Genomic DNA, 27,207 nt, shown 5'->3' on the forward strand with positions numbered 1-27,207 from the left:
CACATTCTGGGTTGTAGCAGATGCTAAAATAAAGAAACAATATCGACTTTAGTAATTTCATAGCCATCTCTAATAGAGTGTTCTAAGAAGCCATTCACCAAAACATTAGCCAATATTAGCTTATCTCAGATATATTTATGTGCTGTATACGCCAGCCACATCAGTAATAACAAATTGTAGTACAAATGTGCTGAAGATTATTCAGAAATAGTATCGTCATTACATAGCTAGAATTTCCCCACTCACTACATGTCCCAATTAACTCTTACATAACCATACAATTCTTCTGTAAAGAAAAACATAAAAAAAATATTTGAGTATAAGCTAAAAAACTGTTTTGTTCTTTGTTTTCACTTTTGGGTGGGTTCAAAGGTCTAAAGGATAACCTGTGAACCAGCACACGCTGTAACTTAAGGCCCTCTTCATTTGGCTAACTCAAGTGCTGGAGCCTCATATTAGCTTTGGTTAGACTTTGGAATTCATTTAAGCAGAAAAGGAGGACTGTAGAGGTTGTACCCCATCTCTTATAGTGCAGTTATGTGACGAAGGGATGTCTTCGCTGCCGGTACGAGCAGGAGAAACCAATAACTCTTTCAATGTAAGTACGTATGAAAAGACACTGAGATTCTCGTTGTGGAGCTGGCAGGCTGTGGCGCCTGCTGAGACACCTTCCCGGACTCGCTGTCAAACACAACAGGGCCAAATTTCTGTGCACAGTGTGTTGTCATGATGGGCCAGCAGGCATAAGTCTGTTTCAAAATCCTTGGTGAGGCAAGCAAGCAGTTTCTCGTTTTTGTTTTTCATTCTTTTTATGTAATTATTATCGCCACAGAGGTTATGAACTCGCCCCTTAAGCTAAATAAAAAGAAACAAAAATGCTGCAGCTTATCTTTCCGTAATTTATATGGCATAATACTGCCACCTAGTGGCACTCCTGCAGCAATCATAAATTGCAGTTTTATTCAATATTGCACGCTACTTAGCTACGTCACTGTCCATTTTTACTCTGATGCTGCTAACGTGTTATGATGATGTGAAACAAAGATGAAACAGTGAAAAATAAACAGATCTGTAAATGAAGATGTGTAGATGTGTAGCTCTATTTTTTCCTCATATATTCATTTTACATTTAAGTAGGCGTGTTCTGTATATTCTTTTAAATAGTAAAAGGGAAGATTTATTTCTCATTACTATAGCTGATTTTTATAAATGACTATAACATTATTTTTTTCATTATTACTATTAATAATTACTAGCAAAGAGTTAGTTTTTATTTGTCGTTATTTAGCTAGATGGGAAGAATCATAACCTCTGTGGTAAAAATAATTACATACAAAGGATGAAAACAAAAAGAAAGCGCTTCCTCCCCTCAACCATCCTTAAAGAGATTTACGACTGCTGACCCATCATGACAACAATGTACAGAAATGTGGCCCCGCCCTGCTAGACAGCAGGTGGAGGAACACATGATAAAATGCAACTACCTGCCAGTGACACAGAGAGGATTCTGGGCCTGCTGTAGGTGTGGACTTGAGTTCTGTTTTAAGACAAACTTGGAAAACTGTGAACTCATCCTTTAAATAGTTTGTGCACAGAAAGGAAAGTTTAAATAAACCAAGGCCTGTAAATGTCAGCTTGTGAGGGGCTAATGTACTAAAGTTCACTTCCAGCAGACCATTCACTATGCAGTTCTCCGAGCCTTTTTGTCGGACTCTAGCTGATGCAAAAAATACTGAAAAATAATGGAGGATGTTAACTAGTGTGTGGGGTGTAATGACACCAAGAAGACACGTTACAAACATCTAAGAGTATTTAAAAATCCTGCTTTTATTTTCATTTTGGACATCTAACATTTGATGACAGTAACATTCTCATCAACAAAAGATAATAAATGCCAATTATCTATTGTAAATAAATTAATACATTACATACATTAGTTTAGCAAAGCATGGGTGGACTAGACATAGCAGAAGTTAGAAGAGGCAACATTGTGAGTCCTTTAAATCAAGGTACTGTCACCAATCAGGTCAGTGGTTGTCGCATTTGTGAGGAGGGACCAGGGCCATTGTCTGTGATGACAAAATAATTCTTTCCTTTTAGAGGAATAGATGAGAGCAGAGGTGTGACAGGGGTGGAGGCAATTCCTGTCAAAAATAAAAATACATTAGTTTAACAGACTTCAAAAAACGAAACTTAAAAAAAAAATAATCACAACTGTCTATGGGACAGATGGGCAAAAAAAACTTTGCTTAGAAAATAACTATATAATTTACTGATCATGACATATTCATGATAGATGACACAACAGTGGGGGTAGTTCCTCTGTGTATGTGCCCTCTTGTGGTCATTTATGGAATTGTGTGTATTATGAAACATGCAAAATTGTTTCCTGTTTTACTGAATTACAGTGTTAATATCCCTTTCTTCCTACAACACATATGGTTCTTTTTTGTCTGTGGCTAACAAATTCTGGGTACCTGTAGATGCACAGTGTCTGAGCGACTCCAGGAGATTGGTGCTTGCAAATTTGACAACACATCTGAAGGGCTCCTCCCGCTCTGTCATGATCTTGTTGGTGTGGTCTCTGAATTTTGTCTCCAGCTAAGAACAGATGAACACAAAACATAATTCAGATTATCACAGCACAGAGTGATAATGAACTTTTGCATCTTTGTACTCATATAGTGAGACAGCGAGTTACGCCCTTTGTCACTTTAACTGTGATAATCAACCCCTAGTATTTTAAACACAAGCATGCCTCAGCATACCTTGTAAACTGCAGACTGTAGTTGAGGCAACGTCCCATCACCAAAGGCCTCACAGGCCATCTGAAGTCTGTTTACTGCAGGACCAGCTTGTTCTTTTTCTACATGTGGGTCTATACATACAAAGAAAGCCAAATAAATTAAATCCAAATGCAGAATTCCACTAGAAGCACACATTAAAGTCAAACATACATTAAGTCAAACAACCAAACATATTAAACTAAATGAATGTAGCTTTTGTCATATCAAATGATTTGACACACATACTTGAGACAGTTTGGTTCTTTTCTTTAAGAGGGCTGGGATACTTTGTGGGAAACACCTAGAAACAAAAACAAAATCAAAATCTGCCCAAAACAAAATTATTAATAAACATCAGTTCAATCTCATTATAAACAACTATCTTCCACAGTTGAGCTTTTCATAAGGAAATCTTCATCGGGGGTTAAAATAAGTTAACACTAGTCACACAAACTTGATTTGCGGTGCGGTCAAAAATACTTTCTTGATGTTGGACAGGTGGCCTTTGACAGAACTTCCTTTTAATGACAAACATCTACTGTAAGTAGGGATGACAACATTATGTGAAGCTTTCCACAGTTCATTGTTAGGATTGTAAATGTTTTATGTTAGCAATATTAAACGGAAAAATATAAATCAATGTTCCTACTCCCTGACAAAACGTGAAAGTTTTATGGGTAGTTAAAACTTAACTGGACCAATCAAGGTCACTATCATAATTTTACTCCAAAAACAGAAACTCTCCAGCACACAATGGCACAGTTTAGTGACAAAGGTTATAAACACTGAAGAAAAAGCTTTGTATTGTTTGTGTGGTTAGAAATTAAGGTAATTCGAAAACGTGGGGATACATTCTTGTTCTGTTGTAATCACAACAGGCCTACCTGTTGATAATGCCTCATCAGCAGGTCCCTAATGGCAGTGAGTTTCCGTCCACTGAGGTTAGCATCCTTGATAGCTTGATATCTGGTGGACAGAACCAAGGCCTGAAAAAGTACATTGCTCTCTTAGAGGGGAAAGGAAAGACAGAAAAAAAGAGAAACTATACAAATGATGTCAAAGATTAAATATCAAATCCATTCCTTACTTGGGATAACAGTGGCTTTTGCTTTGAAGTCAAGCTGGTCACAAAGACGTAAGGGGTTTGAAGATGGTGAACAACATATGTCGGTTTCAGGTGGTTTGGCTCAGAGAAGCGGTCTCCCCATGCAATCCGAATCCATACAGCTTCATCTGTGTGCTTCTTTATTTTGACAGACACCTTGAATGCAATGTGAAACGCAGGCTTTTATTATACAATGTTTAACACATAAAAGCCTTTAAATGATGCAACTATATAATTAGTACAATTTTGTTTCTTATGTGAGGAGGAATATATGGCTTACAGGTCTCACAAGCTCACTGAGGTGAGCTTTAAATTGTTCTTTGAACTGCGTCAGCTCTACAGAGTGAGCGTCATCTGCAAAACAGAGAAAATCATGAACATACATTCAAAAAAGGACTTAATTTATATCTATTTCATCCAAACACACAACTACCAGATAAAGAATATGTGCAAAAAAAAAATGCTAATGTTGCTTTATATAACTTTAAAACGTGTGGTGACTCAGACACCTGCAGGTTATTTGATTGATCAAAGTTACCAAACTTTCAACCAGAAAGAAAGGCCTGATCTCACGTGTGTCACGATCGCTTGCCAAAAACTGTTTCTATCGCCCAGTTTAAATGTCTGCAGCTTCTTTTATCGGGATCAAACTGTCATAATGTGCAAATGTACATAGCTTTATGTCTGTGGTAATAGCAAAGGTATGTCTTGGTGAAACATTAACATTTCTTGTAACCGAAAAATCACAATTGTGGGCAAAGAAGTGCTTGCAGTTTATAGCGTAGTCAGGCATGACCCTTATGTGATTACAGGAAATTCTATACTATTTTTTCTAATGTTTACATGTGTTTAATACGTATAATGTCCCTGTTTAAACCTAGATTTGGAAACTACACTGTATTGAATGGTAATTACAGATGGGTTAAATGTAAAATCTCTTGCGAATATCCGTATGACTGCATTATTTTATCTGCTAGATTGTGACCAATTCAACCATTTTTACCAGTTTAAATAGCTGTAAAACAGATGGGCCTCCATGGTACAAGCTCTAACATACCCTCAGGGTCCATCAGCTGTGAGGCATGCCACATTCCCTGGTTTGGATTGTCGATGACATCTGAGAAACAATGTGACACACGAGGCATTATTAGATGGCATGGTATGGTATAATAAACGCTAGCTGAGCTTAAGTCCAAATGAGAAAACTGTTTCATCTGACTTACATGTCATCTCAAGTTCTGTGATGTGTTTAATTGTCCAGCCATTTTCCTGTAAAGAAACAAGTGAGGTCAAAAGGCAGGACGTCCACACCAACGCCAACTACATTCAAATTAAGCCGATTCCGATTGAAGAGTATTGAGAAGCGACGATGCATTTCAAGTGGCGAAGCTAACATTAAACGTGGAAAGTTTATGTACAACTATGGATTTCACGACCAACTTCAACAGGAATCTTGACAAAGAACGGGTCGTTAGTTAATTACTATTTTTCACATTGTATATTTAACACAAATTAAAAAAAGTACAACATACCTCGCATATGGCTAATAATTTTTCTGTTAACACCCATTTTGGTTGAGTAAAATCGAGAGATCGCTGCTGTGCCCCACTCAAACGGCCCCACTTATCCAGCGTTGTTCTTAGCATATGAGCCGGTATCCGTCTAATGAGTCGCTGCAATAGGCGTTTCATAGAATCATCCATTCTTTCTCGGACAGTAATCGATATCTAACTTAGCTGTTGTGTTGGAAGCTAGTTTGTGTTGATTCACGCACGGCGGCGCCAGTAGGAGTACTGCCAGCATTTTCAAACAAACTGCCTCCAACGGAACACAAGAATCGACCAATCAGATATTACTAGAGGATTTGACGCGTTCCTTTTAGCGCCCCCTGGTGTTTTGGAGTAGTAATACTACGAGTAGCCTACAGAACTGTCAGGACAAGCTCTGAAGTTAGATAAAAAGGTAAGACAAGACTAAGCCTCCATTGATCTCCAGAGGAGAAATTGGGTTGTTGGAGCAGCACAAGCACAGAAAAAAGTACAGACAAACAGAGCAAGTAAACAATAAATAATAAGAGGGATGTAATGCTAAAATCAGAATAAAGGCAAAAATAGAAAATATACAAGAGAATTTAAAGACAGATTATGAGGCAAAGTTAGAGCGGTGTAATTAATGGCAGCAAAGTCAGCAGGTCTAGTATATATAAAAAGTATGCACCACTCTAATATATAATATGATTAAGTAATGATGCTTGGTGTTTGTATTAATATAGAAATATAATATAGTAAGACAGTCTAACATATTGACACAATTTAGTAGTATGTAGTACATTATAATATAGTATGGGATATGAAAAATGGTTGATAGTGAAATGTAGCAATAATGGATCTTGTTCTTCATCCTTCTCTCCACCTCTGACTCCAATCAGTTCAGTGATGAATGAATGATGGCTGGGGCGAGGGTCTTCCTGCTCCTCAGGCTGGTATTCCACCACCAGCTTTTTGGTCTTGCTGATATTGAGCTTCAGGTGATTGTTGTTACATCAGGTGGCAAAGCTCTCTATCAGTCCTTTGTACTCCCTGTTGTCATTGTTGATGCATCCAAATAAGGAAAAGAAACAAGTAACAATACGTTTAAAATAAATGTAAAGGAGTGAAAAGTGTAATCTTTTGCTCTAAAAGATATGCTGTACCCTTAATATTTTACCTGAGGTGCATTTAAAATATTGCTTTTACTCACACAAACTGTGTTAACAGTCTTCACGCCCCTTCTAAATTAAAGTAGATTACATTACATTATATTTTACTGCCAAACTCTACAAAAAATACGACCGGATACTAACGGCATGCTGCTGTCACCGCAGCACCACTATCACCACTATCAAAAAGGACATCTGGCCAAATGTTAAATCCATCCACAAGCAAAGACGGACGGACGTTGCGAGGGAAGCCTCTGGTAACACCTGTAAATGCCCGTCATGAGAAGTCCCACCTTTTTGTGATAAGAACGCCTTCCATTGGTGGATTGAGAAAAAAGCGGACGCCGATTCGCTGTTGACTTTTGCTAGTGAAGTCGTTGTCGTCAAACGACAGCCGGCAGATATGTCCTACATGTCCGGACTGTTTTCGTAGGTTACGTTGATATCAGTGCAAGACCAGCTAAGTGAGCTGAAAGTGTAGATGCGTTTAAGTAATCGTCGTAATTCAGTGGGAAGAAAGACGAACCCTTCAGCTCTTCTTCAGAGGCTGTATGGCTTTATGCTGTGTTACTAACAGTTAACGTTAGCCGAGGCCTGGCAGTTAGCTAACGTGACATTTCACCGTGATTTGCTGGAAAACTGCACATGTGACACAGCCTCTGCACTGGTAAGGATATCACGGTTACATACAACCGGAAGTGTTATCAAATAGTTTGTATTAAACTACTAGATATTCACTATGCATCGCATCGCAACGGTTTAGCAAACCTGGCTATTCTGCTAACGTAATAAGCCTTTGTCCAAGCTTGAGTGTTTTCATGGTTCCAGAGGATTGGGGCTGGATGCAGGTAGTTTACAAAGCCATGACAGTACATTTATCACAGTGTCGTATGCTTTACATTTGTCTCGGTGCCTCTCTGTGTCTGCAGGTAAGTGTCCACTGGAAAAACAAACAAACTCCATCACTGTGACAGCTCAGGAAGGAGAGGGATGGGGAGGCATTAGTATCCTTTAGAGGACATGTCCTTGGCTTACGTCTAACAATGATGAGTTGACATTTGACAGTGAGCATTAATTAATATTTCAGTTAAAATCTATTAATCGTTAAAGCCATCTGTTAAGCACAAATGTTAAACATCCACTGGCTCCAGATTGTTAAATGTGAGGATATTCTGATTTTCTCTGTATTGTTGTTTCTTTGACTTTTGGACTATTAGCCAGACTAGCAAAACAAGCAATTTGAAGATGGGTTCTGGGAATTTGTGATTGGCAGTTTCATTTTTTAGACATTTTATAGACTAAATTATTAATTCATAGACTGAATACACATAAATAATGAAAACAACAATTAGTTACAGCCTTAGATTTGATGTTCAGCACACTATGTAATTAAAAAGTTAGGTACAGCAGAAAGCAAAATTGTGTTTGAAGATAAGCTAAGCTGCATTTCAGTTTGAATGTGGTGCCACCTTAAGACATGTTTTACAGCAATTCAACTGTAACTGTCAACTCAGTGCTCCTCAATCAGTGCTGTTCTTGTTTGTGGCCTTTCAGTATTGCTGCAGTGGTACAGTACCCTTAACTCAGCATGCACTCTGACCTGTCACCTCACCTGCACACGGACGAGTGTAATGAGCTGATAGCTCAGCTGAGGCAGTGCCACACGGAGGTACGTCACTCTAAATGCTTGTTCTGCTGTGTGCTACATATATACAGAACACAAAACAATGTCAAACTTGTTAATTTCCCCCCTCAGCACAATGTCCTGAGGTTCTTTGGGACGTGTAATGATGTGGACCGTGCTATGCGTCAGTGCCTGAAGAAAGAGGTCTGTCAGGCATTTTTTTTTTAATAAGATGCAACAAGCACTTTGACTACTGGCCTTTGGTCTTGTTTTGTTTATGTTTTGTTTCGATTTTTGCTTTTCTGATTAACATTTTCCTTGTTTCCTACCATTCAACAGAGACTGGAAAAGAGGGAGCACAGCAAGCAACATGCACAAGAGATGAAAATGAAGCTGAAAAGAGGGCCCAAGGAGCAGCTCTGAAAGACATTTTACAGATATTATATAGATAGATATTATAAGTGATATTGGGACATTGACTTAAGTATGACACTGCGTAACAGGCCTCCACTGTTGTTTTCTGTAAAGAGAGAAAAAGGGTTATACCTTCTGACACACTTCTTACTTTTTAGAATGTGCGAAGACCAAAACATGCACTGGTATCAGGACTTTTTAGGTCAAGATAAAACATCATCAAGTAAGTTAGATTAAATACCAATGTTGTTGATGGTCATTTATTTCCCCTCAGAACACAACAGCTTCATCAAAGAGATTAGTGTGGCTGGTAGCAGAAGCCTTTCATCAAACCATTGTTTTAGTTAGCAGGACACCACAGGAATATTCTGGTACCTGATTTATTCATGAAAACAGGGAGAGTCCATTTCAGGGTATCAGTAATGCATGTAAAAAAAGAAAAGACCCAAAACAGAATGACCAGTGGCTGTGTTACTCGGTGTCAACATACATATTGAACAAAGTCAGTGTTGTTTGAAACTTTATTTGAATGGGGAATCATATTGATTTGTTACAAGTTGAATATCTTTCAAATAAAGTGAAATTATATGTTTATTTAAAGGTCCATTGCTTTGATATAGTGTGTCATCTTTGTAAAACAAAGTATCAGTCAGGTATCGACAGCAGATTGTGCACACAGGAGTCCTTAAACGTATAGCAAACACTGTTGCCACTGCTAACTAATAGTTAGGAAGTCCATGTCTCTTAATAATAGGCAAGTGTCTGTTATAGCAGAAAATGAGATATAATGATAAGTTATTGTTGGTCATATTGTCGGTGCTGGTTTCCATCATACTTTTGCTGGTATGATATTTAAACAAGCATTCAATTGAATTCTATGTGGTATTAAAATGCTGATTTATTAATCATTCAGAGCTTTCAGCTGCATCTCTTAGTCTCCATTCTGGAGCTGTTGAAGGTGTCATCATGTGACCTAAATGGGAGCCTTCAGTCACATGTTAGCTAGTGTTCATATAACCCCTCTCTTTGTCTAAGGATGGTCTCTGGTGTTGGATGTAGTTTTCTCTGGCTGTCTACTGGCTCTTTGTCAATGACCCTGTGGTCACGTGACTGAAAGTTCACATATAGATTACATACATTCTGTGTTTGCTGAGTGAATGCCATGAGACGTGGTTGAGGGCTCAGAATCAGTAGAAAGACGTTACAGCTTGCAAAGTATGCAACACTAAAAACTAACAGTAGCAGTCGGCTGCAGTATCACAGCCATGAATAAGGGACGGTGACTGTGAACATGCATTTTTACACTATTGTGCATTTTACTTGTTGATAAAAGATTTTAGTCAATATTTGCTTGATAATTGCGTCCAAATCAAAGTTGTGTTGAGGGTCATTGGTAAGGTGAGGTTAGCTGACCGGAAATGCATAGAAAACTACTGACAAAAGCCTAGTTAGTGGCTTGAGAAATGTAAAACAAACAAACAAACAAAAAACAGACTGTGAAAGCACTGTTTCTTTATTTGTAGCAGCTCTCTCTAACCAATCACAATGTATGGATAAATTGTTGACAGAAATTGTAAGGCACCGCTTTGAGACAATGTGGGGAGAAAGAACATGAATGATGAATTACACACATATGATATTGTGGTTATAAAAGACAGAAAACCACAGAAAAAATGGCGAAAACGCCATCAAAGTAATAAATAATGGACCAAAAATGTGAGTAGTTTCTTTAGTTCCAACTGATTTGATTTACTTCAAATCTTACTATCAAGCACACTTCAAACATATGCTATCAAAGTAGAGAAATGCTTATTCTATCTCAGGTGACACGCTGAAAAGAACTGGCAATGTTTTACAAATTAAAATAAAGACATTAAGATGCCTGTCATGAAGGATCAGTGTGACTAACACTCAGTGGACCTGAGTGATTTGCATTCAGTGGTGCTGAATCACACACAGGCCCCTCTCACCTCATCTTGGGACCCTGGAACTGGGAGTATTAACCAAGGAACACAGTCAAAGAAGTGAATGCAGGGACCCCTTTTATCAAAAAAAAAAACAAAAAAACAAAACAAAAACACCATCCTAACAACTTCTCATTATTTAAGCCTAATGGTCACACTCCTGCCAAACTACCTGAGAAGACATAACAAGTCTGATTTTTGTAGGTTCTAGCCAATTATATATTTGTAAAGTTAAATTTAGATACATTACATTTAAATGTAGGTGCACTGAGATGCAGCTACAAAAGGTTTAATTTTTCATGAGCCCAAGTGAAAGCATGCTGTTGTTTTTGTTCATGTTTTGTTCAAATCATGAGACAACCTCATGGAGAATTAACAGAGACTTACATGCTTGAAATGGACAAATGTGAAATATAATAAGGGTCATTTTATTGATCATCTTTTCGTAATTGTAAAGCTCAGTAAAACACAACACATATTAAATTATCTGACATGCCTTTGATAATTTACAACAAAATACTTAATCTAATAATGTCAACTGAGAGGGTGAACATTCAAGTGACGATTGTGTTAGCATATTTTGGATTTTAAATTATATATAAGTTATATGCTTTCCTGACCCATATAATTCATCCAAGTTGTTATGGGATAATTTAGAAAGGGTGACTAAGAGAGTCTGAGTGCTTCTGGAGCAAAGGACACCACATGGCACTGTACATCCAAACAGTTATCTCAAATAAATACAAAAATAAACTGCACCATTTCTAACAATACTTACAATATTGGTACAAAACATACCCTGGAATACAAGGTATTCAGACAGGCAACACATTTATATGTACAGTATATTACATGCAATTAGTTACACAAAACAGTCTACATTATCTATATATTATTCTGTTCTGCATGTGTACAACTGCAAAAATGGACAAATATCTTCTGAGTTTTACAAAACAATTTTCACAAACCTACATTTTTTTTTGGTAAAACAAAATAGATTCCTAAATATAATACACATCGCAATATAAAAATTTCTCGAAATCTTAAATCATCACATGCAGATAAGGACAAAGTCGACTGGAAGCTACACGACTGTCGCATCTCCACAACATTGATCACCGACAATTAGTGTAGTCACAATGTGGTTACTTGATGACCGAGCAATTATTGTCTCTTTTGTGTGCTCTGAAAAAATACACAGCAGAGAAAGAACAGTCAGGTAATATCAACATGATCGTCTGATGCTTTTCGAAGAAATGTTTCGCACAGTAGGAATCTGCATTGATAACTGGAAGCCATGAGCCACCACAGCGCTTCATGTAAGGCTACTTACTGTATGTAGCTCAAATGAAATGGAATAAAATCCATTGCTAATCCTTCCATGTGATATGTGCCACAATTAATTTAATCATCTAAAGTCATTTTGTATTCAAGCCAAAATGCCATTTGATTAAGAATAGACACATCTGTGTGTTTAGTGCTAGCATTCACATGAGACCACCAGTGTCTCCATTTCCACTTATTTTCTGATTTGTTGAAAAGAAAAAAGACATCTAGGTCTCTCATGAGAGAAAAATCTTGACCTCAACAAGATTTTATTTGTAGAAATAAAAGCTAAATTAAACTCTTGCCCTAATGTGTTGTATTGCAGGTGAAAATAACTGAAGACAGATGGGATGTTGACAGTATGAGGATGCTAGTTGATCTACTTGAGCAGTATCACCAGACGGTCTCATCAGCACATGAGCATTAATCTTGATTTCATGTAGCGGACGCAAATTTTTGGTGATTATGATAATAATGACAAAGTTACTGGAAAATGAGATGTCTGTTATGTGTGCTAAAGATGTGTACAGTATGAAAAATGAGTTGTGTGATGAAAAAAACAAAAGAACCAAAAAAAAAAGAAAAAAGAAAAAAAGAATTGAACCACCACCAACCACCAAGTCTTATAATATTTTACGGTAACTCATAAGATCATGTTTTGAGCAGCCGTTGAATCTGATTTCCTGATGTGTGAGAGCATGTACGAGCATTTGTGGCCAGTTTTCTCCTATCCGAACAGAGAGGATGGAATGTGCACGTAAGGAGCAAGAGACAGTGTCCTCATGCAAACTTTGGTTTACACTTAATCTCAAAACAAGAAGCGACCAAAGAAAAAAGTCTGAAAAATGCATCTCATATACAGAAAGCAACTCCTTTACACACTTGAAATAAATATATTTTAATATATATTACTGTCAGTTTGTCATGTGCTATCAGACATACAAGGATTTCATACATCCGGGTGATTTCAGAAACACGGAAGTCTAGCGTATGCACAGAGACGCTCTGTACCTCCCTGCAGAACCTCCTTCAGTGTTTAGTTAAGCAAAGCACATTTGGCCCTTTGCTCTTTGATACCAACAGAATAAACACCTGGACAGTTATGGGTCCAGTAAAAAAAAGTTGCTTTACAAAAGATGATCATGAGGGAATTGTCGGTAGACATGTGAGCAAACGAACACCACAGAACCCCCTCTACTGACAGAAAGAAACAAAGACCCTTAATGCAACTATTCCTTCAGTTTGAAAGTCCCCCTGTAGAGAACCTTTGATCACTTCTCATACGACTTGTTGTGCAGGTAACTGAAGAGTGCCTCGAGTCCTTTGGTTGAACACCACAGCTGCTTCAGCATCTGACACTCTTTCTCATTGACTTCCTCCAGGACTGACATGACGATACTCCGCACCAGGCATTTGGATTCTTCTAAAACCTTTAAAACACACAGAAAGGGAAGAGGGTCATTTGGTTGTATTCAAGACAGCGCTATGTCTTCTGCGTTGTCTAGATCAGGACCTACCACTGCATTGCACGATGCCATTTCCTTCACACGCAGCATCACTTCCTGGTTAAATGTGGTTGGCCAGAAGACCTGTGACACCAGACCTCGACTGCATGCTTCCTGTGCTGTGAGTTTTCTGCCACAGAACAGCATCTCGTTGGCCTGCCAATGAGAACAGAAAGGCAAGGGTGAATCACGAAGTATGTTCAATATGTCATGCAATGCACTTTGGGTAAACACAGGGCAATCAGGTGGTTGCAGGAAGAATCAAATTATGTCAAGTGAAATGAGCTAAAGGCCTTGATGTTGCTGTGACCCACCAGAGCTACACCCAGGATCTGGGGGAAAGTGTAGGAGGAGCATCCAGAGGGGGTGAGGTGAAGGGCTGCACATGGAGTTTGGAACCAGGCCCTCTCACTGGCCCACACCACATCACACAGGGGCAAGATGGAGGCCCCTAAGCCCAGAGCAGGCCCGTTTATTGCCACCACGATGGGTTTCTTGAAGTGGATGAATGCCAACACAAAGTCCCTGAAGGGGTCACAGAACGATCAGGACAAACTCTCAAGTTGGTGATAAGAGAGTCAGACTTAATAGCGGAGAGATTTCTCATTACCGTACGGCGTCTGCGATGCGACTGCTCTCTTTTCTGCGGTCAGTGGACAGGCGCCCTATCAGGTACGACGGCTCCAGGCCACTGCAGAAAACAGTCCCCACAGAGCTGAGCAATAACAATTTGCTGTCATCAGCAGCTGCATTACCCAGAGCTCGACACACTTCCTTCATGATCTGAGGAGGAAAAGGGGGAGATGTGTATTTATTTATTATTTATTTCATTATAATGCAATCTTCTCGTCTCTTTCTGCATAGAACAATTAGATTCTTACAATCGTTTTGCACAAGTTTTCTGGCTGAATACATCTTATTTTACCACAACGGTAGTGGAGTGAATAATTATTGTACCAAGAAAACATTAAAATGGCAGCATACTTCAATGGAAGACACATTTCATTAAAGCTAGCATTCAGTTAACAGTTGCACACAACATGAAGCATAGAGCACAATGGGAGGTTGAAAGGTTACAATGTCTACATCTGAATTCACAAACAGAAATGTCAAAGGCTCACGCTGTCATCATAATACGTAAATACACTACCGATGGAAAGCAAATGCTGGTTATAACTTGTTGGTGCTTGTTAATGGTATTCAATGGATCATATATTAAGTCATCTGTTGAGTAAATGTCAGTTTGGTCAAGTTTTAACCGCATTATTTCATGCAATGACAGAATCAGTTGTTTTGTGGTCACTGCAAGCTCCCCAGGGACATGAACAGAAAAATGTCTTCAGCAGATGTCCTATCCTCAGCAGAGCTGCTAAATCCATCAAATCATAAAACAGCATTGGTTTTACACATTTCTTTTTGTTTTTAACTATTTATTGTTACTTTCTGAGCTGTGGCAGACTGCAGGTGAGGCGTTTGCATGACAACTTGTTGGGCAGCCTGTTTCCTTGACATCCTGCCTGCCATTGGCAACTGATTTGACTGGATGTTGATGGAAGCTTCTCCTGCTGTGGGACTACAGGGGTTGTGAGAAAAGTTGTGCATGCAAACTTCTAGATGAAAAATGATTCATTCAGCATCCACAGACAGCGTTTGGCCTTTTCAGACAGCCGACCTGGTGAGTACATACGAAGCAAGTTTGACATAGCCAGGCTTTCTTTGCATGAACCGGCACGACAAAACCTAAAACCCCAGTCAGCCGATGGGTATTATGATGGTTGTTATCAACCTTCTTTGTTTTCTTCCTCAGGCTCTATGTCTGTTCCCATAAAAAGGGGTGTTTACTGCATCAGTTGACTGACAGTTGATCGCAGTCGCCTACTTCAGTCAAGAAGAACAGGTCGTTATAATGGAGAGCTATGAAGGATACAAAAAAATATTACAGCAACACTGCAAAAAGTGAAATCTAAGTAATAGGAAATATCTTATTTATCAAGACAAAATAAACATGTTTTAGTCTGAGAGGATATATCTTTTTTTGTTTGTTTGTTTCAATTTTTTTTGTCCATAATCATCTCAATAAGTTGTTATAATTTATTACTGGGATTTTATTACTTTTATGGGATTTATTGGTTCTAAGTAACTTAATGCTTGAACCTAGAATTTCCAGAAAAGTCCAAAGTCAGAATTTCTTTGTATCCGGACAAATGCTTGTATTATTTTTACTTGTTTTAAAGATCGTGGTGAAATGTTTCTGTTCTGTTGGCAAATCATTTTGATTATTTTATTGCTTTGTTTCTTGTTTTTGGCAGAAAACTGCTATTGGTGTCAATTTATATGTTGATGTATTTATTTCACCACTCTGTGCACTCTGCGTCATTCTTATAGTGTATGGATGATCTGCTGAGTAAAATTTTAAGAGTAAATATTACCTGAAACAAACGGGGGAAAAAAATGTTTCTGCATCAGCGACTGAATGCACGTACGTTGCTGTGGCAAAGAAACCCACAATGCAATGCATACAGTTTGCACTGCTGTAATAACATGGCTTGTTTCAGTGACACTAACATTTGGCTCAGCAAGTTTGCATACATTATATAAGTATTATAAGTATCTTGAAGAATCTCTAGAATTAAAGAAAGCTCTGCTCTGGAGCAGGTTAGGTGTGCAACATAAACTACCACAGCGATCTAGTCAGGTTAAACAAAACTGAAAACTCTGGCTATAGGCTCAATATGCCTTGCTAACCCATTAATCTCGTTTCTTAGTAAACCCTCTGATAAGAAGTCGTCTGGACACCCCAACACCCACACTGCCACATCACTGTCTGCAGTCAATCTGCACAACTATTGTTGCATTTTAATCAGATTATCAGGCCTGACCCATATTAACCACTCAACCTTAAAGTGATCTTAATTCTTTATGTCTCACCGAGCACATAATCCGTCCCCAGTTTTAACTGAATGTGGCATGTGTGTGTGTGTGTGTGTGTGTTTGTGTGTGTGTGTGTGTGTGTGTGTGTGTGTGTGTGTGTGTGTGTGTGTGTGTGTCTGTGTGCAACCACGAGCGACATTATTCTAGGAAGGTGAATTAAAATCCTGCTCAGATACATGAAGCAGAGATGGGCAGATGCCGGTTCCAGTCTGTGAGACAGAGAGGAAGAAGAGAGCAGTCAAAGTGACATTTGCGTGCAGTGAGCAGAGGCCTCGAGTACATCTGTAGACAAAGGCGGTATCCACAACAAAGAGACTTGCAACAGTTCCCCAGAAATGATACCACTACCTCTAGGGGTCAATCAATCCTATGTTTTATTAGTATACTTTATTCAATTTTTCTGTAGGACAATTTTTGATTTGTCAAAACAGAAATAGCTTGCTTTTTATGAGGCTATATCTGAAACAGCTCTCTCGTTCACTGCTCCCTGTAGAAAAACCCTCTGGAGAGCAGCAAAGTGAGACCTCTGCATCATCACTGACAGCTGCAGAGTCGCACAAATGCAATGTTTGCATCTATAACATGCAACACATTACATGGTGAGATGTTTAATAAGAAGTAGCGTACATGCCATAGAGATGCTTAAACTCAAATAAAATTGCAGAGGGTGAACACAGTGCACTCATAGTGAGTGGGGGATGATTGCAGACACAGTCCAGGTGTCTCAAAGTGCTTTACCAAAGCTCTTTTTCACAGGAGTCATTTTCTCATGTCAGAGTAGAAAAAGCACAGACGCAAATAATAAAATGAAAGATGGATGAGCTGCATCAGTTTCAGGGTCCTGGTATTGTCCATGCTGGCTCACAATGACTCTGTCATGGCTTAATGGGACACTTGAATACAACAGAGCCTTTGCTAATGTTAGCATTTCCTACTATGACAAGTCAAAATTTGTGCTCTTAAAAAGGCAGACTGAGATTATTTTGTCTTAATTACAACCCTGAACAGTTTCATAACGTGTTCCTGAGTCCATGTAGTAACATCCTTTATACAATCATGTGTTCACAAAGTGGTGAACCTCACTCCATCTTTGCTTGTGAACAGCTAAGCCTTTCTGGGATGCTCCTTTCATACCCAATCATGATGCTATCACCTGTTACCAATCAACCTGTTTACCTGTGGAATGTTCCAAACAGGTGTTTTTGGAGCATTTCCCAGCTTTCCAGTCTTTTGTTGCTCCTGTTTGAAACATGTTGCTGCATCAAATTCAGAACAAGCAGATATTTACAAAATCAATGAAGCTGATGAGGTAAAATATTAAATATATTTTCTTTGTACTGTTTTCAATTGAGTATATGCCAAAAAGGATCAGCAAATGATCACATTCATAGCATTTCACACAGCGTTCTATCTTTTCGGGAAACTGGGTTGTAGAAAGGTGACAGAAAGAGTTCCAGGTAACAGCTCAGGGGACTTTCCTATTTAAAGCCCACATTGAGTGTTTGGATGAAAAATGTATAGGGATATTTTGAAGATTTTCTCAGAGAAAGCTATTCAGTAAGCACATCCGCAGACTCTCTTGTTCCTGTAGCTTCAAAGACTGTGAGACAGAGGAGCTATCAGAGCTGTTTGATAAGCCCACAGCTTACGGGCTTACTGTCGCACATGAAAGTACACACACGCACACACAGTTCAGGCCACTTCAGTGCCTATGAAGCACAGGCTGCCATGCACACAGGGCTGTATCAAAGCCAGAGCCACCCTCTGTGGAGGATCTAAGATGCATCCTATAGTCTGAGAGGAGGAAAATCCTGTTTGCTTAGATTTACAAGCCAGAGGTGAATGATTGTGATACATGCCATTATCTGTGGTTAAACCCACTATTATATAAAAGGTCATCTGAGGAATCTGTAAAACAAATACATTAAAAACTGTTTTCTTTTTCTTAAAATGTGTGTCAACTCACAATAGATGAAGACTGAAAATGTTTCAGAATTTACTAAACTATATATTTTTTATGACGTGCTTAATCAGCAAAGGCATAAATCATAAATATACACCTGAATGACATATGGCCTGCAGGGTCAATATCGGCAAATGTAATGGAAAGATATGCTAATCATGAAGTTTTCATCATCTATCAAAAATTTTAAAGCATTTATGGACAAAACCATTTGTCATTTTGACAGATTAAAAACTAACTGCTGGTGCAACAAGGTAATTCATTAATTACACCTTTACAAAATTAAACAGAACGTTGCAAAATTTCACTAAAGCCAATACAAAGAGTGCACAAGCGAACAGACTGATTAACATTCAGAGGTGCAGTTGAGGAAAGCACCTACTCAACTGTGAAAGCAAGTTGCTGAATACGTCCAGATGAAATTCAAATGGAGCAGCTTGTCGTTGATTGGAGTGCGGAAATGAAGCGACCAATCACAGGCCGGTGCTTTTCTTTCCAAAGAGAGCCATTAAACCGCATTCAGTGTTGCAGATGGAGACGTCCCAGCATTGTTAAACTGTCTGTTTTTAACATATTCATTGAGAACGTCTCATGTAAAGCAGCATTTATCTGCACATAAATACATGCTAAAACAAGTATTGTGTTAGATCCAATGTTACAATTATAGACCTGGATAGAACTCGTACCTCCCTGTTCATCACTGTGACAGTTCATAATAAATTACAGCCCAACTCCTAAATTCAGGCTGCAGTGTTCTGCCATCAGATGTAGATTTTACGGGGGGAGGGGAATTTGATTGACGTGAAGTTAGCTGGTGATCGGTGATTGAATTGCTGAGGAGACTGTGAGAAAACAAGTCAAGAGCCAGTAAGCACAGCTTGACATAGATTATGCACCCAAAATACCTGTAGAGAAGACTCGGCTGGTACGCCATCAATAGTAATCAAAAGTGGTTCTAAAAATAGCAAGATCCTGTTTACACGTCTTCAGCCTAACGTAAATTAGCCATTTTATTGATTTATTTATCATTTACTGCAAACTTTTTGTTGTTTTAGGTCTAAGTTTCATCAAGCATGATCACCAGTCTTTGCTAGTATCAGAAAATTGTAAGAGCAAAATTAATAGTTTTATTTGAAGTGCTTTTAGCTGCTTTTGTATCCAAATATGTGGATAACTTTGTAAAAGTAGCTGAAAGTCTGGCCTTCTTTTTAGTTTTTTAGCTTGTTAAATATTATATTCTGGTGTAGCTCCTGTTTTAAACAGTAAATGTAAAGATAAACTAGCTTTTCACAACTAAGAAATATTGTTAAATTGACAGTATTTAGGTATTTGATCACTGGGCTTACATCAACTTTCCATCAACCTTGATGTTAATGATCACTTTACCTGCTTGCAAATAGCCTGTTTGAACCGAATGATCTGACACTACCTGGACCAAACAGGAAAGCTTCAATATTGCAAACTCAAGCAGAGTCTTATTTCAACTTTAACAAACCATGCAAATCACTAGAAATCCATCCATATCCAGTTCTCTTTAAGAATAATTACAGAGTGCTCTCCTTTATGAACCCATAATGCATAATTTCCTCACTAGTTCAACTGAGATTTTTGCTGCAATAACGACAGATGGCATAACGCTGGATTATATGCACCCCTAATTGATCTACTTCTAGAAACCTTGTTTGATAGGATGCATGTTTTAAGGAAACTCAATGTCAGTGCTAAGGACAATGCCCAAGAGCTATTTCTCAACCTTATTTGCTGAGTATATGTGCTCTTTTTCAGCAATGCCCTGCATAAGATTCACGCAGCTAAACATATTCACACCTGGCAGCTGTCAAATATAACCACAGTTTTCTAAAGTTATCTCCTGAAAAGCTCCCCTGGAGCAGTTGGAGAGTTAGTGCACAGCTCTAGGGCATCTCGACAGCAATTAATGAGAAAACTTTTCTCATTTATTTTTCCATAAACAGAGCTCCATGTCAGGTGGGACACAGTTAAAAACTTACATAACTAAACATACGGCTTGATACATTGATGCATCCCAGAGAAACACAAAAACATAAGGGTTAAACGGACATGCGTAAATGAGAATAACTAGAATTACCACTTCATGGTTATGTGCCTCCATCAACCAGTCAAGCTGCATACATCCATGTCTGTCCAGAATCATTTAATATATGCAGTGTCTGTATTGACATGTAAGATTCCAGCAAATAATTTCCAGGGAGAAACATGTTGTCTTCACTTAGAGTCTATTTTTCTAGAGGAGCTTCATCAGATGGTGCAACAACAATTACCTGAAGGTCAATATCAGCAGAACCAATGAGTCTGTGGTGACAACAGTGCTTCAAATATGGATGTTGCTGCAAAGAAGCTACAGATAGTACAACGTGGAAGCTTCACACAAATCTTCAAGCCAGCAGCACAAAAGATCTATACAGTCAGCCAGTTTGAAAGTGGAAACCCAAGATTAGTGTCTCCAATTCAGTATCTGGCCACATGTGAAAAATGGTCACAAAAACATGTTCTGTGAGGTTACTGTGACGTTTGACCAACTAATGAGTTAATCTTCGAGCTAAAGCGGTGAGAGTATGATAGTATGTTAGCAGTTAGTATTGGTAGCTAGCAATTAACATTAACAGTATAGGTGAATCTAGCTTTATTGTCTTCTTCTGTTCCTCTTAGCAGGTAGCGGTTAGCACGTAACATTAGCTAAATGGTAGCATCGGAACTGTATTGTCTTCTTCTGTTCTTCCTAGCGGTTAGCATTAGCATTAGCAATAGTTAAATGGTAGCATCGGTACTGGCCACTACCTGGAGCATCTCTGGGTCAGTTGAACGTGGTGGTGCTGTTTGGATTGTGTAGGAGCAGTGTGAACTGGCACTAGGGGGGGTGACTCTGGGACGCCGGAGTTCACTGCCTAACCTGATGACCCCCAGAGACGTGTTAGGAATCACTGCTCTTTGGCAGGTATAGAGGCAGATTAGAGCTCCAAGGTTCTTCACTGAGAATGAATCCTCTTTTTGAGCACAAGTATCTTGTGTTTAAATTAACTCGAGTCCAAGTGAACATTTGTGCCAAATGTCCAGAAATTTTCTCAAGGCATTCCTCAGGTACCTCATTCATGTGAAGGGGACGGACCGACAGACAACCCAAAAACATAATGCCTCCGGCCGCTGCGTCACCAGTGTTGAGGCATAAGAACAGCAACTCATATGTATAAGCAGTAGAACAGGTGGTGTGTACATGCTTGTCCTCACCTCTGGTGTCAGAGCGTTGTTGTCTGTCGTTTGGCTGGAGAGCAGGACATGCGTGAAGCCTTCCTCCTTCCTGACCACGATGTCTCGGAATCGACAGTTGCTCTCGTTCTGTCGCACGTTGTACCTGAGCCGCTTGTCGAACACGTAGCCTTTGTCTTCAGCCAACTTCCTTTTTACTGAGCTGTGCAGATGCATCTTACCGTTGGCCAGAGGAGAGCCTGACATAGAGAAGGGATGACAAAACAGGTCACTCTGTCTTCTAGGACTTTAACATATTACTTAAGATTTTAGAAACCTACTGATAGACTGGTAATAAAAATACCTCCATAACAGAACTATTAATTAAAAAAGCTGAGTGTAAAATTCTTCATATTTTTCAATCTGGGTCTTGGTTGCCATCAGTCCTGATGACACTTTCTAAGAGCAATTTCACAGATGAGGTCTGGGGATGCAGCAACACCAGCAACATCATGGCCAGAAAAACTTTGCACAGTCCAAGTAACTATGTCCATTAAAACCGTGCATGCAGGTCAAAGTTGAACCAGGAAGTAGCCTTGAAAAAAATTAACAGATGTTTACAAGCAACGTTTTGAGAAACACATTTAAACACTGTCCTTCGTTTTCACTTCAAAATAGCGTAATTATTATCCAGACCAAATTATTATCCAGACCAATAATAATAATAAAAAATAATTTGGTCAAACTGGAGACTTTATAAAAGCACTCTGTTTTTCTTTGAGACAGGCTTGTGATAAAGAGCTATACTGAGCTTGATTTGACTTGGTTTACAATATATTTGCATATCTGATGTGGAAAATGGAGTGGAATGTCTCACTGACTGCTTCCCCTTCCCCCCAGCACTGGCTCTGCAGCACTGTGAGCAAGTTTCTACCATAAGGTGATCCAAGTTTTAGAATATATTAGCTATCAGACAAGTCTTGTTTTCCAAGGGCTCCTAAAAAAAATGCATTTTCTTTGCATCAAATCTGACATAACTTTCTTTCATCATTTATACATATGGTGTTTGTAATGAACACAGTATGTAGCACCATGTTTCATTAATATTCCTGGGTAGCAATTTCAGCACTTACGATGTTGGTGCACATGGCAGTATGCAAGTTCTATACTAGAACACAATCAGAACTTCTGAACTTATTAGACACACAATAGGTTTTGATCTTTCATTTACAATTAAAATTCTTCATCATTAAAAGGACCTTTGAATGGAGTAAGATATTTGCACAAGCACAGTGTGGTGCAGTGCATGTATTTTCCACATAACACTCGCTTCTGTCTGGCAGACATTTTTTCATTATATCTGACAGTATTTTTTAAGCATGACATCTGAGCTGGCACTGCAGGATACACTGAATTTGAACTTTTCTTGATTGCATTAATATTTCTTACTCAAAACCCACACATAGAGCTGCACTTTCACTCTTGGAAAGTAGTCGACAATACTTTCCATCATTTTCAGGCCTTTTCACACAAAGAACATTGACTTATAGGGGCACTGCGATCTATAGAGGACCTACATTAATCCAAAAACTGTTCTGATTCTGTGAAAGCTCAGTAACACAATCTGAGTTGTGTGCTTTCATTATCTGAATGGATTAAAGAAGAAGAAAAGAGTTAAGCAATGCCAGAGTCCTTTATAATGCACATATACGTCATACATTAATCAGGAACTTAAGCACTTTTTTCACCATAACATAATAAGCAATGTGATGCTTTTTTGAAACACTACAAAATATAATACAAAAGCTGCGTCTGATATTTGAAAAACAACAACAACAACAACAAACCTTTCAACTTTTGTATCAGTGGAGACTTCGAAAATTTGTCAAAATCAGTTTGTTCAGATGTTCAGTTTGTGCTTAAAGCCATGAATGATTTCAGGATGAATAATGCAGTGAGGCAATAGAACCAGCCAGTGTTTAAACCTTTAAGTCAGTCACCAATAGAAACAGCAATAGCAAACCAGCTGGGTAATATTCCAACAAATTTAGATAATGGTAATTTAAGATGATGATGAGAAACTGGTATTAAATATTCAAATAATTTATATGATTTATATCATCCCTCCAGGCTTTCTCAAACGCAGACCCAACATAGAACGATTCAAATTACAGTTAAACTTAATAAATTGGGGTTAGTTCCTCTAACAAACAGAATCATCTGGAGTTTGACTCTGCAGTACAAAATTTGATTAACAGCGATTTTCAAATTATGAGTCTGCTTTAATTCAATTCTACAGAGGAAGATCATAAACAGAGATCAGCCTGGGTAGATGGGATTTCTAATGGGAGCAGTGCTTCAAAACGGTTCCAAGACAAGAGGCAGAGGCTTTGGTCTCACTGAGAGTAGCTTCTGAGATGTGACAACACAAAGCCTGGGGCGGCCCAGTTCACCTGGTAGACTGTGTGCCCCATGTACTGAGGCAGAGTCCTGAGCAGCAGCCTGGGTGCAATACTGACCACAGGGCCCTTTGCTGCGAGTTGTCCCCTCACTCACTTTCCTCTTTATCTCCACTTTTAGTCCCCCCAGTAAACTATGCTTTAAATTTCTGGATAATGAGACGTGCTTAGCTAGCTGATTGTCACGGTAATGCCAGCATCTCAATCATTGGGGTAAAATCGATACCATTTGAAGCCTCCTGTCTTTGCTCCCACAACTTATTGAATGACTCTCTTCCATGACACTGCAGGTTTTCATTTGTTCATATGCTCAAAAAAAGACGTATCATAGGCAGTGGCATAATCACAGAATTAAAGAGAAACTCGACAGGAATGTTTGATAAAGAAAGGTCAACCAAACAGGCATCCTGAATGCTAACAGCACCTTGTTGCTGCTATGCAAGGAAATATGTGGCACTCATTTTCTTACAATACAATTACGGTTAAATACCTGTAACCCTGATTCCAAACAACTTTGTAAAATATTAATAAAACAGAATGTGATAGCTTGCTAATCCTAATCGACATATACTCAACTGAAAACAGTACAAAGACAATATATTTAATATTTAATTAAATCTCATCAGCTTCATTGATTTTTGTAAACATCTGCTTATTCTGAATTTGATGCAGCAACACATTTCGAACAAGTTGGGACAGGAGCAACAAAAGACTGGGGAAGATGTGGAATGATCCAAAAACACCTGTTTGGATCATTCCACAGGTAAACAGGTTGATTGGTAACAGGTGATAGTATCATGATTGGGTATGAAAAGAGCATCCTGGAAAGGCTCAGTCGTTCACAAGAGTGTATAAAGGACGGTACTACATGGGCTTGGGAACACTTCGTAAAACTGTCGTAAACACAGTTTGTTTGCAGATCATTGAATTCTGATTTCATTCACATTTTACACAGCGTCCCATCTTTTCTTGAATTGGGGTTGCAGGTCTGTTTTGCTTTTTTTTGTTCTTTTTTCACATTACTTGACCTTGTGTGCACATTTTGCCACCAGTCCACAATCTACCAGCGTAGCAGGTTGAGCTGAGGGTGCTGAACGAGGTGAGTGGGGTAGTCTTTTGAGGATAAGGAGATTAGGATCCATAATAGCTCCGCGGCAGGTTAGGTTGGTAACCTGAATGCTCTCACATACAGAAGCTCTCAGATGAGGTCTCACAATCACTAATTAGATTGTGGTGCTTTGAAATGGGTGAACAACTGACAGACCGCACAACAACTGACCGCTACACACGTGGAAGTTGTGTGTGTGTGTGGAAATTTTGCCATAAATTCACATTATGGTGTATCAACCTAGAACTGGTGATGTAGCCCAAAATACATGAGTACACTGCAACCATCAGTTAAATACATTAAATAATAATACGGAAGCTGCAATAACAAACAGCAAAACCAGCAGGAGAACACAACAAGCACTAAGCATTCATACCAATATACACACATTTTGAATTTTCTGTGTATCTAATCAGAACAGTACGTGTTTCCAGTATCCACAACAGACGACAAAACACTCCTTTAACGGTATTATGGACAAACTCTATACTAATGCTGTTGCTAATACTGTTGATATGTATGTGTTGTTATCAAAATACAGTAAAAACCCCAACTGTTCTGATCTGGATATCCTGTTCAACAAGCCAGGATGGCTTTTCTAAAATGTATGTAATGATTAACTATAGTGGTGCAGGCCTGGACTGTGACCCACGAGTGAAATTCAAAGGTGTTATCAGCTGCTCCCGTAGTAAAGAACCATAGTCTGAGTTTAAGAGCTGTGTGTCAGCACAAGTCACGACAGTATTAAAGTGATCCCATATTCTAGTTATCTTTATAAGCAATGCAATCTATCATGTAACGTGAAATACTCATCATTGTAATATAATAATAAAAAACACATATCAGATAATGATGAGCAATCTTTATCTATATCTTTATATGTAGCTGCCTGGTATGTCAGGACCTTATCAGCACCCGTTTTATTAATATTTACATATAAAGATCCACACTCCAGTACATTTTCCATTTTAACCAAACCCATATTTCTGCATGGTTGATATTAGCCATTAGCCATTTTTAGCTGATCACAGATATATCAGTGTGGGCCTAAATGTCAGCTGGTAAGTAACAAGAAGTTGCAATACAGATTGGCCAATGACATACTTGAGGTAAGTTAGAAACAGTGTGAGCAGTAGTTCAGAGAGCACTCGCCTGTTCATCAGACTGAACTGCCATCTTGTAACTCTGAAACCAGTGACAACTTTATTTCTTAACTGTAAAATGTCCTGCTCATATATTTACAATTCACAGATATTTTATAATCAAATATAAGACATCCTATCAAAAACTTTTGTTCATGTTATTGATTTGTGCTAAAAAAAAAAAAAAAAAAAAAAACGGACTCATAGACAGGAGACTGTTCGAGCGTCTGTTCCACCACATTCTGTCCCGTACTGTCATCTCTCATTTGAGCATGTTCTTTCATCGGTTTTCTAAAAAATGACACGTATCCCTCAAGTCTACTTTCCATATTCTTATTAACTGACAAATTGGCATCCACTACAGCACTTGAAATCAAGGTCTTCAAAGTTAAACTAACAATCACAGGGCTGCCAACATTTGACTTCAGTTTGGAGTGAGGTTTGTTGCCAATGGCCCGCACCTGAGTAACAAATGCATAAAATGAGATGAATGACCTTCATATACCTCTCTTTATGAGTCTTCTCTGAAACTGAGTCAAATTATCCTGAATTGTCACTTGTGGACATTGCTCAGCAAAAGTAAGAGTCTCATCTTAACCTGTGATGGGCTCTTATGGGGGACAGTGTTTGTCAAAGGCATCTTAAAAAAACAAATACTGAGTAACTATGAAATTAAATTGTTGTTTTTTTTAAATCATGATTCTTATCTAAATGCATGGAGTGAACTACATGACATACTGTTGAGCAAGGTTTTGTTCCAAGGCTGTCATTTGGTTTATTACAAATGTCAGTCTAATTTTGAATGAGGGTTTCTTCTCTCTGGAACAGAACCCAGGAGTTCAGGCTTCACTTTGGCTCTCCAACTATCACATTATGATCTAAATATTTGCTTTAAAAAAAACCTTTAAAAAAAAAACCTTCGGCTGTGCTCTATATTTAATTTTCTTCAGTTTCTTAAAT

The 27,207-nt window shown here is 38.5% G+C and overlaps 3 protein-coding genes across 3 annotated transcripts in view; 1 reads left to right on the top strand and 2 right to left on the bottom strand.

The window, feature by feature from the left end:
- Positions 1 to 1,824: 1,824 nt before the first annotated feature.
- cenpn (centromere protein N) lies at positions 1,825 to 5,686 on the bottom strand. Its single transcript, XM_041941151.1, has 10 exons — positions 5,424 to 5,686; positions 5,115 to 5,160; positions 4,949 to 5,008; positions 4,172 to 4,245; positions 3,874 to 4,047; positions 3,671 to 3,772; positions 3,033 to 3,087; positions 2,769 to 2,878; positions 2,478 to 2,601; positions 1,825 to 2,144 (listed from the first exon to the last, which is right to left on the bottom strand). Exons 1-10 carry the CDS (start codon positions 5,592 to 5,594, stop codon positions 2,023 to 2,025), a joined length of 1,038 nt encoding a protein of 345 aa, XP_041797085.1. The 5' UTR covers positions 5,595 to 5,686; the 3' UTR covers positions 1,825 to 2,022.
- Positions 5,687 to 6,969: 1,283 nt separating this feature from the next.
- cmc2 (C-x(9)-C motif containing 2) lies at positions 6,970 to 9,231 on the top strand. Its single transcript, XM_041939095.1, has 4 exons — positions 6,970 to 7,256; positions 8,144 to 8,258; positions 8,346 to 8,417; positions 8,553 to 9,231. The coding sequence occupies exons 2-4, from the start codon at positions 8,178 to 8,180 to the stop codon at positions 8,634 to 8,636; spliced, it is 237 nt and encodes a 78-aa protein (XP_041795029.1). The 5' UTR covers positions 6,970 to 7,256; positions 8,144 to 8,177; the 3' UTR covers positions 8,637 to 9,231.
- Positions 9,232 to 10,125: 894 nt separating this feature from the next.
- LOC121607992 (chromodomain Y-like protein 2) overlaps positions 10,126 to 27,207 on the bottom strand; it is a 32,475-nt gene continuing 15,393 nt past the window's right edge. Inside the window, exons 3-7 of the mRNA XM_041939083.1 lie at positions 21,581 to 21,798; positions 14,033 to 14,205; positions 13,737 to 13,947; positions 13,435 to 13,578; positions 10,126 to 13,347 (exon numbers count right to left, since the gene is read on the bottom strand). Of these exons, the coding sequence (XP_041795017.1) occupies positions 13,189 to 13,347; positions 13,435 to 13,578; positions 13,737 to 13,947; positions 14,033 to 14,205; positions 21,581 to 21,798 (905 nt within the window). The 3' untranslated portion in view covers positions 10,126 to 13,188. The remainder of the gene's footprint in view (positions 13,348 to 13,434; positions 13,579 to 13,736; positions 13,948 to 14,032; positions 14,206 to 21,580; positions 21,799 to 27,207) is intronic.

The sequence above is a fragment of the Chelmon rostratus genome, chromosome 1, assembly GCF_017976325.1.
Source record: "Chelmon rostratus isolate fCheRos1 chromosome 1, fCheRos1.pri, whole genome shotgun sequence".
Taxonomy (NCBI): Eukaryota; Metazoa; Chordata; class Actinopteri; order Chaetodontiformes; family Chaetodontidae; genus Chelmon; species Chelmon rostratus.